This window comes from Prionailurus viverrinus, unplaced genomic scaffold, assembly GCF_022837055.1.
Source record: "Prionailurus viverrinus isolate Anna unplaced genomic scaffold, UM_Priviv_1.0 scaffold_89, whole genome shotgun sequence".
Classification (NCBI taxonomy): Eukaryota; Metazoa; Chordata; class Mammalia; order Carnivora; family Felidae; genus Prionailurus; species Prionailurus viverrinus.
In genome coordinates, this window is record NW_025927651.1 from 151512 (window position 1) to 163139 (window position 11628).

Here is an 11628-nt window from a genome sequence, read left to right on the forward strand (position 1 = left end):
GCGTCAAAGTCAGAACCACGGTCAGAGCTCAGTGTCCCTGAGATGCTAGGGCTGGCATGGCTTGTGCCCCCTGCGACACGTCTCTTCCCAAACGTTGTAAAAGACCCACTAAGAAGGGTCTCACGTGGACATAACCTTGTGTTGCAAGGCTACCCTGAACGGGATCAGGTGCCATCTGCATTCCCATCGAGGACACACTGTGACCTACCTGCGGATCTTCTCCTCTGGATGGAGCACCGACCCACAGGAGAGACTAGGGCCTGGTGGCACTACCCACCCCTCCCAGCACCTCTCCTGGCACCGGACCGTGGACACTGGCCTGCTATACCCACTATGTGGTCGCCGAGACTAGGTGGGTCACAGTGGGGTCCCTAAAGTCACCCCAAAGGATCCCTTCACTCTGCCCCTCCTGAGTCTCTGGCTAGAACATCTCTGTCCCATGACTCTGCCCTTCTCTCCTCCTCTGACCTCACTCTCCCCACGCCGGAGCCCCTGTTTTAGTGATGGCACCACCGAGTCTGGGGGCAGTGACCTGCCCACGGGATGTCCGAAATGCTCTCCCTGGACTGCTATTTCTAGGAGCCCAAGGCACACGAACCTGTAAACCCCAGGGTGGGAGAGGGCTGGGGGAGGCGAGGCACCATGGTCACCTGCTCTACTCACTCACAAAAGTGCAGCTTTGTTCCCTCGGTGAAGCTCCATTTTGGGGTTTCTTGGGGGGGGGGTGCTATAATCCTGCCTCAGACACCGAGGACACCACTGCTCTGTATTGTCAGCTTCTCTCGCTTGGTACCCATTAGTCTGGGGCCCATCGAGCCAGACACGGTTGTCACAGGGGGTGGGCTGCAGGCTGAAGGCAGCTGAGAGGTGAGGCTCCCGAGAAGAAATTAGGCCGACAGTGTCAGCAGGGACCATATGAGGATGACCCATCACCCATACAAACACACTTGTACCAGAGAATCGACAAGAATTTTTGCAGCTAGTGCTAGAATGACCAAATACACTCCTTGGGGTCACACTGTGGCAATGTGTCAGAGGGCACGTCTAGGCCTTGGGCAGAGGACGGAAAAGCCTGAGTCTCTGCCTCCCTGCGGGGTGGGAGTGGGGCATGCCTACCGATCAGGACCTCATCTTGGGGGGGGGGGGCATGCCTACCGATCAGGACCGCATCTTGGGGGGGGGCGTGCCTACCGATCAGGACCGCATCTTGGGGGGGGGGGGGGGGGCGGGGGGGCCGTGCCTACCGATCAGGACCGCATCTTCCGGGGGGGGGGGCATGTCTACATATCAGGACTGCATCTTTGGGGCTGCCTCCAGGGCCACTGGGGTGTGCCAGCTGTCACAGCCGTTCCTTCCCCTTCCTTGCAGAGCGCAAGTCCCTGGGGCCAGCCCAGCACACGCCACGTGGTCACCCAACTGAGTGGGGCAGAAAGGCTGTGCGGGCTTCTGGGGAGGATGAGGGGGCCGGCGGCCCCTTCACGGCCAGGTGGTGCTGCTGCTGGTGTGTAAACCCCGACCTGGGGGTTCCCCCTTTTGCACCGCAAGGGCCTGACTTCAGCACTGATGGCTGCGCACACGGCCAGCCACGAGCCGAGCCGGGACAGATGCAGGCGCCGCTCCACAAGGGGGCTCCTCTGTTTCGAGCGCTGGGGGGGGTGGGGGTGGGGATTTTCATGATGGACCGTTTGGGCTGTGTGGTCTCGCTCCTGCCGCACTTCAAATCCCTGTGTGTTTCACACGTTTATTCTTGAAGTACAGTCCAATGCTTTGCTGGGCCAGCCAGGTGCCCCAGTAAGTGTATTTCAAGTAGAGGCGGATGCTCTGTGGACTGAGCCCACCAGGCACCCCAGACTCCTGGATGTAAAGAGTGAAACTCTACGCCTGCACCCCTGCGGCCGATAAAAGCAGAACCCCAGGCGGGTAGAGCCGTTGTCTCCAGCTGTGTGGCCCCAGGTGTGCCGTGTAACCCACGCTTCCTACAAGTGATCAGCTTTTCTCCCCCCCTTCAAGGTTTCCTGAGGGCTGTTTCTGAGAGGCGTGTTGGGATCACGAAGCAGTACAAGGGCTGGTCCAGCCACAACTCTGGTGGTTACAAATCCCTGAAAGTCTCCTCAAAATACTTCCACTCTCGGGGTGCCTGCGTGGCTCAGTCGGTTAAGCGCCCGACTCCGGCTCAGGTCACGATCTCACCGTTGGTCAGTGTGAATCCCCAGTCGGGCTTCTGCTAACAGCGTGGAGCCCACTTTGGATCCTCTGTCTCCCTGTCTTTCTGCCCCTCCCCTGGTCGCGCACTCTCCCTCAAAAGTAAATGAACATTAAAATAAATACTTCCCCCTTTTAAGACTTCTGCGAACATGGAAAACGCCTGAAAAAGCTTATATTTTATCACTTTTTTCCTTGCAAATTCTTAAGGCGTCCTCATCATTCAACAAGACCGTGAAATAACCTAGACGTCTTACGTCTATGAATTGCTTCAAAGAACAGATTACACTACTTTTAAAAATCTGGCTTGAGAGCCTGGCAAGTAGAATTTCATGCCTAACCCTTCAGGAACTTGACTTGGACTTATACTTACGTCCGCTTTATTTGGAGAAACCTAGAGGAAAACACTGAATGTGTGGAGCGGGTATTTGCCCTGTTTTGCCGTGTGCACGCCCTGACTGCCCTGACGGCTGGCACAACTGGGAACAGGACTCAAAGCACCACTGTTGGCTCCGTACCTCACACAGGTCTCCCCTTCCTGCGGGGAATGTGGGTACCCTCCTGGGTTAGGGAGACGGTGACCGGGCCCTCACTAAAGAGGACGGGGGGGGGGGGCGCTGCAAGAGGGAGCCATCACTCTCTGGGCTCATTGCAGCGGGAGCACTCAGGGGCCCCAGATGCAAGTCTCAACAGGAAGACTCATCCCTTACAGATCCCAGCGGGGGAAGGGGCACCCTGCACCTACCAGGAGGAACCCCCACCCCTGCAAGTTAACCAGGCAGAAAGTGTCATCTCAAGTCTTGATTCTGTCCAAAGTTTCTTCCAGAACGACCCCTGCCAACTTACTGCTTCTCCACACAGCAGAACCCTTGTTTGTTGGGCTTGTCCACAGTTTTGCTTCCTTGTCCCAAGTCACAGTTCTCTTACTCCCAGATAAACCCTTTTTCGCTGGTAAAATAACTTATTTTAAAGGTTAACGTTAGTGTATTAAAGCAGGGGTTTTTGTTTTGGGTTAAAGACTGTTCTAAAAGGATTATAAAACTCTAAGTAAAAGGATTCCTATAGTTCAGATGCGTCCTGTCTTACACGAAAGTGTTTAACTAGAATGTTCGTTTGAATGCGAACTGCCAAGAAGTGAACGCCACCCCCTGTCCCATGCAGGCGTACTTTGCACAAGGTTCTGCTTGAAATCAGCTAGACGGCGGGTGACGCCTAAGAATGTATGCAATGGGGTCAAAGTGGGCATCTCTGGTCCTTCCAAAGGGTGTGCAGAGAGTCACAGGTGGTCCCGTTCAGCATCCTGACACCTGTGGGCACCACTCTGCCAGGCCATCGTCACCTGGTGGGGCCAGGCTTCCTACTTGTCACGCCTGGGGACCCGGTCTGGCTGTTTGGTTAGGCTTGGAACTCTGGGCTTCTGACATGAGAGAGCGCAGGGCATGGGGGGGGGGGGGCGTTACTCTCAGACGTTATAGCGAGCGCCAGGGGAGTTACTCTCAGATGTTAGAGCAGGCGCCGGGCTGGGGGGGGGGGGGGTTACCCTCAGATGTTAGCGCAAGAGAGCGCCAGGTGGTGGTGGGGGGTTTACTCTCCGATCTCTCAGATGTTAGAGCGAGCACCAGGTTGGGGGAATTACTCTCAGATGCTAGAGCGAGCAGTGGGGGGGGGGGGGTTACTCTCAGATGTTAGAGCAAACGCCAGGGTGGGGGGGGGGTTACACACATTACAGCGAGCGCCGGGCTGGGGGGGTGTGTTACTCTCAGACGTTAGAGCGAGTGCCAGGGAGTTACTCTCAGATGTTAGAGTGAGCACCGGGTTGGGGGGGGGGTTACTCTCAGATGTTAGAGCGAGCGCCGGGTTGGGGGGGGGGATTAAAGACGTTACAGTGAGCGCTGGGCTGGGGGGGCGGTTATTCACAGATGTTAGAGCAAGTGCCAGGGAGTTACTCTCAGATGTTAGAGCGAGCACCGGGTTGGGGGGCGGTTACTCTCAGATGTTAGAGTGAGCGCCGGGTTGGGGGGGGCGGTTACTCTCAGATGTTAGAGCGAGCGCCGGGGGAGTTACTCTCAGATGTTAGAGCGAGCACCGGGCTTGGGGGGGGGGGGTTACAGACGTTACAGCGAGCGCCGGGCTGGGGGGGGTTACTCTCAGATGTTAAAGCGAGCGCCGGTTTGGGGGGTTACTCTCAGATGTTAGAGCAAACGCCAGGGTGGGGGGGGTTACACACATTACAGTGAGCGCCGGGCTGGGGGGTGTGTTACTCTCAGACGTTAGAGCGAGTGCCAGGGAGTTACTCTCAGATGTTAGAGTGAGCACCGGGTTGGGGGGGGGTTATTCTCAGAGGTTAGAGTGAGCACCGGTGGAGTTACTCTCAGATGTTAGAGCACCAGGTTGGGGGAGGTTACTCTCAGATGTTAGAGCCAGGGCCCGGTTGGGGGGGGGAGGGGTTATTCACAGACATTAGAGGGAGCGCGGGCTGGGGTGGGGGGAGGGTTACTCTCAGATGTTAGAGCAAGCGCCGGGTTGGGGGTGTTACTCTCAGACATTAGAGCAAGTGCAGGGCTGGGGGGGGGTAACTCTCAGATGTTAGAGTGAGCACGGGGTTGGGGGGGGCGGTTTCAGACGTTACAGAGAGCACCGGGCTGGGGGGGGGGTTACTCTCAGATGTTAGAGCGAGCACCGGGCTGGGGGGGGGGCGGTTACAGACGTTACAGCGAGCACCGGGCTGGGGGGGGGGTTACTTTCAGATGTTAGAGCGAGCACCGGGTTGGGGGGCGGTTACTCTCAGATGTTAGAGTGAGCGCCGGGTTGGGGGGGGGCGGTTACTCTCAGATGTTAGAGCGAGCACCGGGGGAGTTACTCTCAGATGTTAGAGCGAGCACCGGGCTGGGGGGGGGGGGGTTACAGACGTTACAGCGAGTGCCGGGCTGGGGGGGGTTACTCTCAGATGTTAAGCGAGCGCCGGTTTGGGGGGGTTACTCTCAGATGTTAGAGCAAACGCCAGGGTGGGGGGGGGTTACACACATTACAGCGAGCGCCGGGCTGGGGGGGTGTGTTTACTCTCAGACGTTAGAGCGAGTGCCAGGGAGTTACTCTCAGATGTTAGAGTGAGCACCGGGTTGGGGGGGGGGTTACTCTCAGATGTTAGAGCGAGCGCCGGGTTGGGGGGGGGATTAAAGACGTTACAGTGAGCGCTGGGCTGGGGGGGGGTTATTCACAGATGTTAGAGCAAGTGCCAGGGAGTTACTCTCAGATGTTAGAGCGAGCACCGGGCTGGGGGGGGGGGGGATTACTCTCAGATGTTAGACTGAGTGCAGGGCTGGGGGTGTTACTCTCAGACTTTAGAGCGAGTGCTGGGTGGAGGGTGGTTACTCTCAGACGTTAGAGCGAGCGCCAGGGAGGTACTCTCAGATGTTAGAACGAGTGCAGGGCGGGGGGGGGGGATTAAAGACTTTACAGCGAGCGCTGGGCTGGGGGGGGCGGTTATTCACAGATGTTAGAGCAAGTGCCAGGCTGGGGGTGGGGTTATTCACAGATGTTAGACTGAATGCAGGGCTGGGGGGGGTTACTCTCAGATGTTAGAGCAGGCGCCGGGCTGGGGGGGGGTTACCCTCAGATGTTAGACTGAGTGCAGGGCTGGGGGCGGTTATTCACAGATGTTAGACTGAGTGCAGGGCTGGGGGGGGTTACTCACAGATGTTAGAGTGAGTGCAGGGCTGGGGGGGGTTACTCTCAGATGTTAGAGTGAGTGCAGGGCTGGGGGGGGTTACCCTCAGATGTTAGCGCGAGAGAGTGCCAGGTGGTGGTGGGGGGTTTACTCTCAGATGTTAGAGCGAGCACCGGGTTGGGGGGGGGGGTTACTCTCAGAGGTTAGAGTGAGCGCCGGTGGAGTTACTCTCAGACATTAGAGCGAGCGCCGGTTTGGGGGGGTTACTCTCAGATGTTAGAGCACCAGGTTGGGGGAGGTTACTCTCAGATGTTAGAGCGAGGGCTTGGTTGGGGGGGAGGGGTTATTCACAGACATTAGAGGGAGCACCGGGCTGGGGGGGGGGAGGGTTACTCTCAGACGTTAGAGCAAGCGCTGGGTTGCGGGTGTTACTCTCAGACATTAGAGCAAGTGCAGGGCTGGGGGGGGGTAACTCTCAGACGTTAGAGTGAGCACGGGGTTGGGGGGGGTTACTCTCAGAGGTTAGAGTGAGCGCCGGGGGAGTTACTCTCAGACATTAGAGCAAGCGCCGGGGAGTTACTCTCAGATATTAGAGCGAGCGCCGGGGAATTACTCTCAGATGTTAGAGTGAGCACTGGTCTGGGGGGCAGTTACTCTCAGATGTTAGAGTGAGCGCCAGGCTGGGGGGGGGGCGGTTACAGACATTACAGGGAGCGCCGGGCTGGGGGGGGGGTTACTCTCAGATGTTAGAGCGAGCACCGGGTTCGGGGGGGTTACTCTCAGAAATTAGAGCGAGCGCCGGGCTGGGGGGGTTACCCTCAGATGTTAGAGCGAGCGCTGGGGGAGTTACTCTCAGACATTAGAGTGTCGGGGAGTTACTCTCAGATGTTAGAGCGAGCACCGGGTTGGGGGGGCAGTTACTCTCAGATGTTAGAGCGAGCGCCAGATTTGGGGGGGGGTTCTCTCAGATGTTAGAGTGAGCACCAGGTTGGGGGGGATTACTCTCAGATGCTAGAGCAAACACCAGGGTGGGGGGGGGGATAACACACATTACAGCGAGCGCCGGGCTGGGGGGTGTGTTACTTTCAGACGTTAGAGCGAGTGCCAGGGAGTTACTCTCAAATGTTAGAGTGAGCACCGGGTTGGGGGGGGGGGTTACTCTCAGATGTTAGAGCGAGCGCCGGGTTGGGGGTGGGGTTACTCTCAGATGTTAGAGTGAGCACCGGGCTGGGGGGGCAGTTACTCTCAGATGTTAGAGCGAGCGCTGGGTTCGGGGGAGGGGGGGGTTACTCTCAGATGTTAGAGCGAGCGCCGGGTTGGGGGGGGGGTTACTCTCAGATGTTAGAGCGAGCGCCGGGCTGGGGGGGCTGTTACTCTCAGATGTTAGAGTGAGCGCCGGGCTGGGGGGGCAGTTACTCTCAGATGTTAGAGCGAGCGCCGGGTTCGTGGGGGGGTTACTCTCAAAGCGAGCGCCGGGTTCGGGGGGGGGTTACTCTCAGAGCGAGCCCCGGGTTTGGGGGGGGGGTTACTCTCAGATGTTAGAGTGAGCACCGGGCTGGGGGGGGCGGTTACTCTCAGATGTTAGAGCGAGCGCCGGGTTCGGGGGGGGCGGTTACTCTCAGATGTTAGAGTGAGCACCGGGCTGGGGGGGGTTACTCTCAGATGTTAGAGTGAGCGCCGGGTTGGGGGGGGGGTTACTCTCAGATGTTAGAGCGAGCGCCGGGTTCGGGGGGGGGTTACTCTCAGATGTTAGAGCGAGCGCCGGGTTCGGGGGGGGTTACTCTCAGATGTTAGAGCGAGCGCCGGGTTCGGGGGGGGTTACTCTCAGATGTTAGAGCAAGCGCCGGGTTCGGGGGGGGGTTACTCTCAGATGTTAGAGCGAGCGCCGGGTTCGGGGGTGGGGTTACTCTCAGATGTTAGAGTGAGCACCGGGCTGGGGGGGCGGTCACTCTCAGATGTTAGAATGAGCACCGGGCTGGGGGGGCAGTTACTCTCAGATGTTAGAGCGAGCGCCGGGTTGGGGGGGGGTTACCCTCAGATGTTAGAGTGAGCGCCGGGTTCGGGGGGGGGTTACTCTCAGATGTTAGAGCCAGCACCGGGCTGGGGGGGGGCGGTTACAGACGTTACAGCGAGTGCCGGGCTGGGGGGGGGGGGTTACTCTCAGATGTTAGAGCGAGTGCCGGGGGAGTTACTCTCAGATGTTAGAGTGAGCACCGGGTTGGGGAGGGGTTACTCTCAGATGTTAGAGCCAGCACCGGGCTGGGGGGGGGGGGGGGTTACAGACGTTACAGCGAGCGCCGGGCTGGGGGGGGGGTTACTCTCAGATGTTAGAGCGAGCGCCGGGGGAGTTATTCTCAGATGTTAGAGCGAGCACCGGGTTGGGGGGGGGTTATTCTCAGATGTTAGAGCGAGTGCCGGGTTCGGGGGGGGGGGTTACTCTCAGATGTTAGAGTGAGCACCTGGTTGGGGGGGGGTTACTCTCAGATGTTAGAGCCAGCACCGGGCGGGGGGGGGGGCGGTTACAGACGTTACAGCGAGTGCCGGGCTGGGGGGGGGGTTACTCTCAGATGTTAGAGCGAGCACCGGGTTGGGGGGGGTTACTCTCAGATGTTAGAGTGAGCACCTGGTTGGGGGGGGTTACTCTCAGATGTTAGAGCGAGCACCGGGTTGGGGGGGGGTTACCCTCAGATGTTAGAGCGAGCACCGGGCTGGGGGGGGGGCGGTTACAGACGTTACAGCGAGCACCGGGCTGGGGGGGGGGGCGGTTACAGACGTTACAGCGAGCACCGGGTTGGGGGGGGGGGGTTACTCTCAGATGTTAGAGCGAGCACCGGGCTGGGGGGGGGTTACTCTCAGATGTTAGAGCGAGCGCCGGGGGAGTTACTTTCAGACATTAGAGCGAGCGCCGGGTTGGGGGGGCGGTTACTCTCAGACGGAAGGATCTGGGGGACAGCTTAAGCCCATGCAACTTTGACCCGCCTGTTTCGACAGTTACGCAGGACAGACTGTTACGGATCTGCTGAAACCCCAAAAGAGAAGTGGGGTGCACCCCGCGCAGCAAACCCGCCGTCCTCCCCAAAAAGGAATCCAACACACCGGCCGGTGACTGCGGCACAGCCTGCTCCCACTGCCACTCTGGGGAAAGTGCTCTGCGCCACCAGACGAGGCAGCTGAGGAGCGAAGGCACGTCGGTGTCAAAACCAAGGCCGTTCCCCCCAGGGTACCTGCGGCCAGCAGGAAACAAGCAACGAACGCACGGAGCTTCCTGTGAGCCGAGACTGCGCCACGCGCTGCCACGCTGGCAGGTGTGGGTGGGCTCCCGCGCCCGCGCGTGTCAGGCGCCATGAGGCCTGAGCCCCGGACCCTGCGCCAGGGTCCCGAATGACGGCCCGTGTCCCCAGTCGTGCCCGTGAACCGGCAGCCCTGGCGTGGCCCGCACCTTCCCTGGGCCGGGCCTGATTCGGGTCGGGAATAGCGCATCTGGGCTTCGAGTCCCTAAAGACACCTCTGGGGAGTTCAACGTGCCCTGTGGGGCCCTGGCTCCAGGGACCCGCCACCGCCCGCGTCCTGGACCCGCATCGTCCTGGACCCGCATCGTGCTGCCCAGGGTCCCAGTAGACTCTGGGAAGCAGACCCCAGCCTCCCACACCACCCCAGACCCTCCATTCCAGCCCATCCCCCCCTAAGGCCCCACCGGCCCTCCCACGGCGCCCCCACAGCCGGTTCGAGCCCCGACCCCAGCTAAAGACCCCGGCTACCCCCCCCCCCCGCCCCAACCTTCACTCCTCCCAACTGAGGATCCTGGGCCTCCCTCTGTCCCTCCCGCGGCGCCCCTGGATTGTCCGTTCCTGCCCGCCCCTACTTAAGGGCCGCCGGCGCCAGCTCCCCCGCCCCTCCCCCTGCTCACTGGTCCCTCCTAGCTGGTGCCCCACCCCCACCACAACCCCGGGCGTCTCCCCAGCCAACCCAGTTCTTGGCCTGCCCCCAGTCGCCCCCTTCCCGATCACCCCTGCAGGTTGCACTAAAGTCCTGGTCCTACCTACCGCCGCTCTCGGGCGCGGCCCGCCCGCTCCCATTGCGTCCCGCCGCTCGGTCCTCAGCCTCGGCTCCCCGACTGGGTCTACGGCGCCGAGCGGCCCTCGAGCCCTCCCTTGGGCCTTCGGATTCTTCCGTCAGTTTTCGGCCCCCATCGCTCGACATCGGCTCAGCTTCGGCTCTTTCCGCTCAGTCTCCGCCCTTTCCAGCCTCCCTCGTCGCTGCCCGCCGCCACTCGGCTGTCCCCGTCGATGATCGGCACCGCGCACGGCTTCGGCCCTGTTCCCCATCCCGCGGTCTTTCGGTCGCGCGCCCATTCTTGGTCTTGACCCACGGACGCCCCTCTCTTTCAGTGCGGGGGGGGGGGGGGGGATCTGCGCAGGCGCTCTGCGGTTTCTCCCATCTGGGGTGAATTCTCACATTCTCGGAAGATGCTGTCTCAGGAAACTACACCATCATGCTCTCAAGCGAGGGGTCAGGGCAGAGGGGTAGGGGTGATACCACGAACAGCAAGGGTCAGATAGGGAAGGGGTTGGGTTTAGGCTATAAGCTTTAGGCTTAGGTTTTAGGTGCACGTTTTGGGTTGGGTTAGGATTCGAATCGTTTTAGGTTGGGGTTTGGAGTTATGGGGTATGGGGTAGAGGTTAGGGTTTGGATGAGGATTAGGGTTCCAGGTTACAGTTCTGGGTTGAGGGTTAGCGTTAGGATTAGGACTAGGAATAGGGCCTGGGCCAGCTGATATCAGGGCTCAGTGAAGAGTGTGTTAGGGTTAGCGTCTGTTTTTATTTTTTTAATTTTTATTAAAAAAAATTTTTTAGTGTTTATTTTTAAGACAGAGAGACAGAGCATGAACGGGGGGGAGGGTCAGAGTGAGAGGGAGACACAGAATCCGAAGCAGGCTCCAGGCTCCGAGGTGTCAGCACAGAGCCCGACGCGGGGCTCGAACTCACGGACCGTGAGATCATGACCTGAGCCGAAGTCGGACGCTCAACCGACTGAGCCACCCGGGCACCCCAGGGTTAGCATTCTGATTCAGGGTCTGACCGAGTTGTGAGCCTGCCTTATGTCGGGCTCAGCATACCCTCCTGTAGCTCCACCCAGGCACTGAATATGTTTTCCAAAATTTCAAGATCCTTGCTTAAGAATCCTGCACGGGTTATGGGCCCCAAATCTATTCTTTGCTTTGTACAGACAGGTGGGGCTTCTTGGAGCCAGAGTCCCGCTACGGTATGGTTAGGCCTATGGAGGGTCAGCGTTACAGATAGGCTAGCGTTAGGCGTTAGGGTTAAGTCGTTGGACGCTCCAGTCCCTAAACCCACAACAGTGCAGTTGTCTCCCCCAAGGGCTGAGTGGATTGCAGAAATGAGGCTGCTGGTAACGATTAGTCTTTGGTTTCCAAAACCAGACCACTGTATGGGCCACACTTCGGATAGGCCTCAGCAATCCTCTCGTGCAGCTGCAGTCCTGCTTTGGAAGTGACATGGTGATGTTCCACTTTCCATGCGGAGTATTTTTGTACCGATTCTCGAACCCGTGTGCGTGCTGTTGTCAGATTTTGGAATTAGGACCCCATGGGGAGAGAGCCTTAGTTAGGGTTAGAGTTCGGTCCAGGGACGTCACCAGGGCTGAAGTGATAACCAGTATTGTGAATTCCGTGGAGGGCTGAAGTGAGAGCACATGTGTGGCTGTGGGACTGGTGTAAACTTAGTGACACAGAGAGGGTT

General features: G+C 59.2%; 1 protein-coding gene across 8 annotated transcripts in view; it reads right to left on the bottom strand.

The window, feature by feature from the left end:
* LOC125159908 (uncharacterized) overlaps positions 1 to 10233 on the bottom strand; it is a 33503-nt gene extending 23270 nt beyond the window's left edge. For all 8 annotated transcript variants that reach the window (XR_007149972.1, XR_007149971.1, XR_007149970.1 and 5 more), the window contains exon 1: positions 9913 to 10233. Coding sequence is in view for 5 of the 8 variants with exons in the window: in XM_047848581.1 (XP_047704537.1) it covers positions 9913 to 9945 (33 nt within the window). In the remaining 3 variants the exon portion in view is untranslated. The remainder of the gene's footprint in view (positions 1 to 9912) is intronic.
* Positions 10234 to 11628: the final 1395 nt, after the last annotated feature.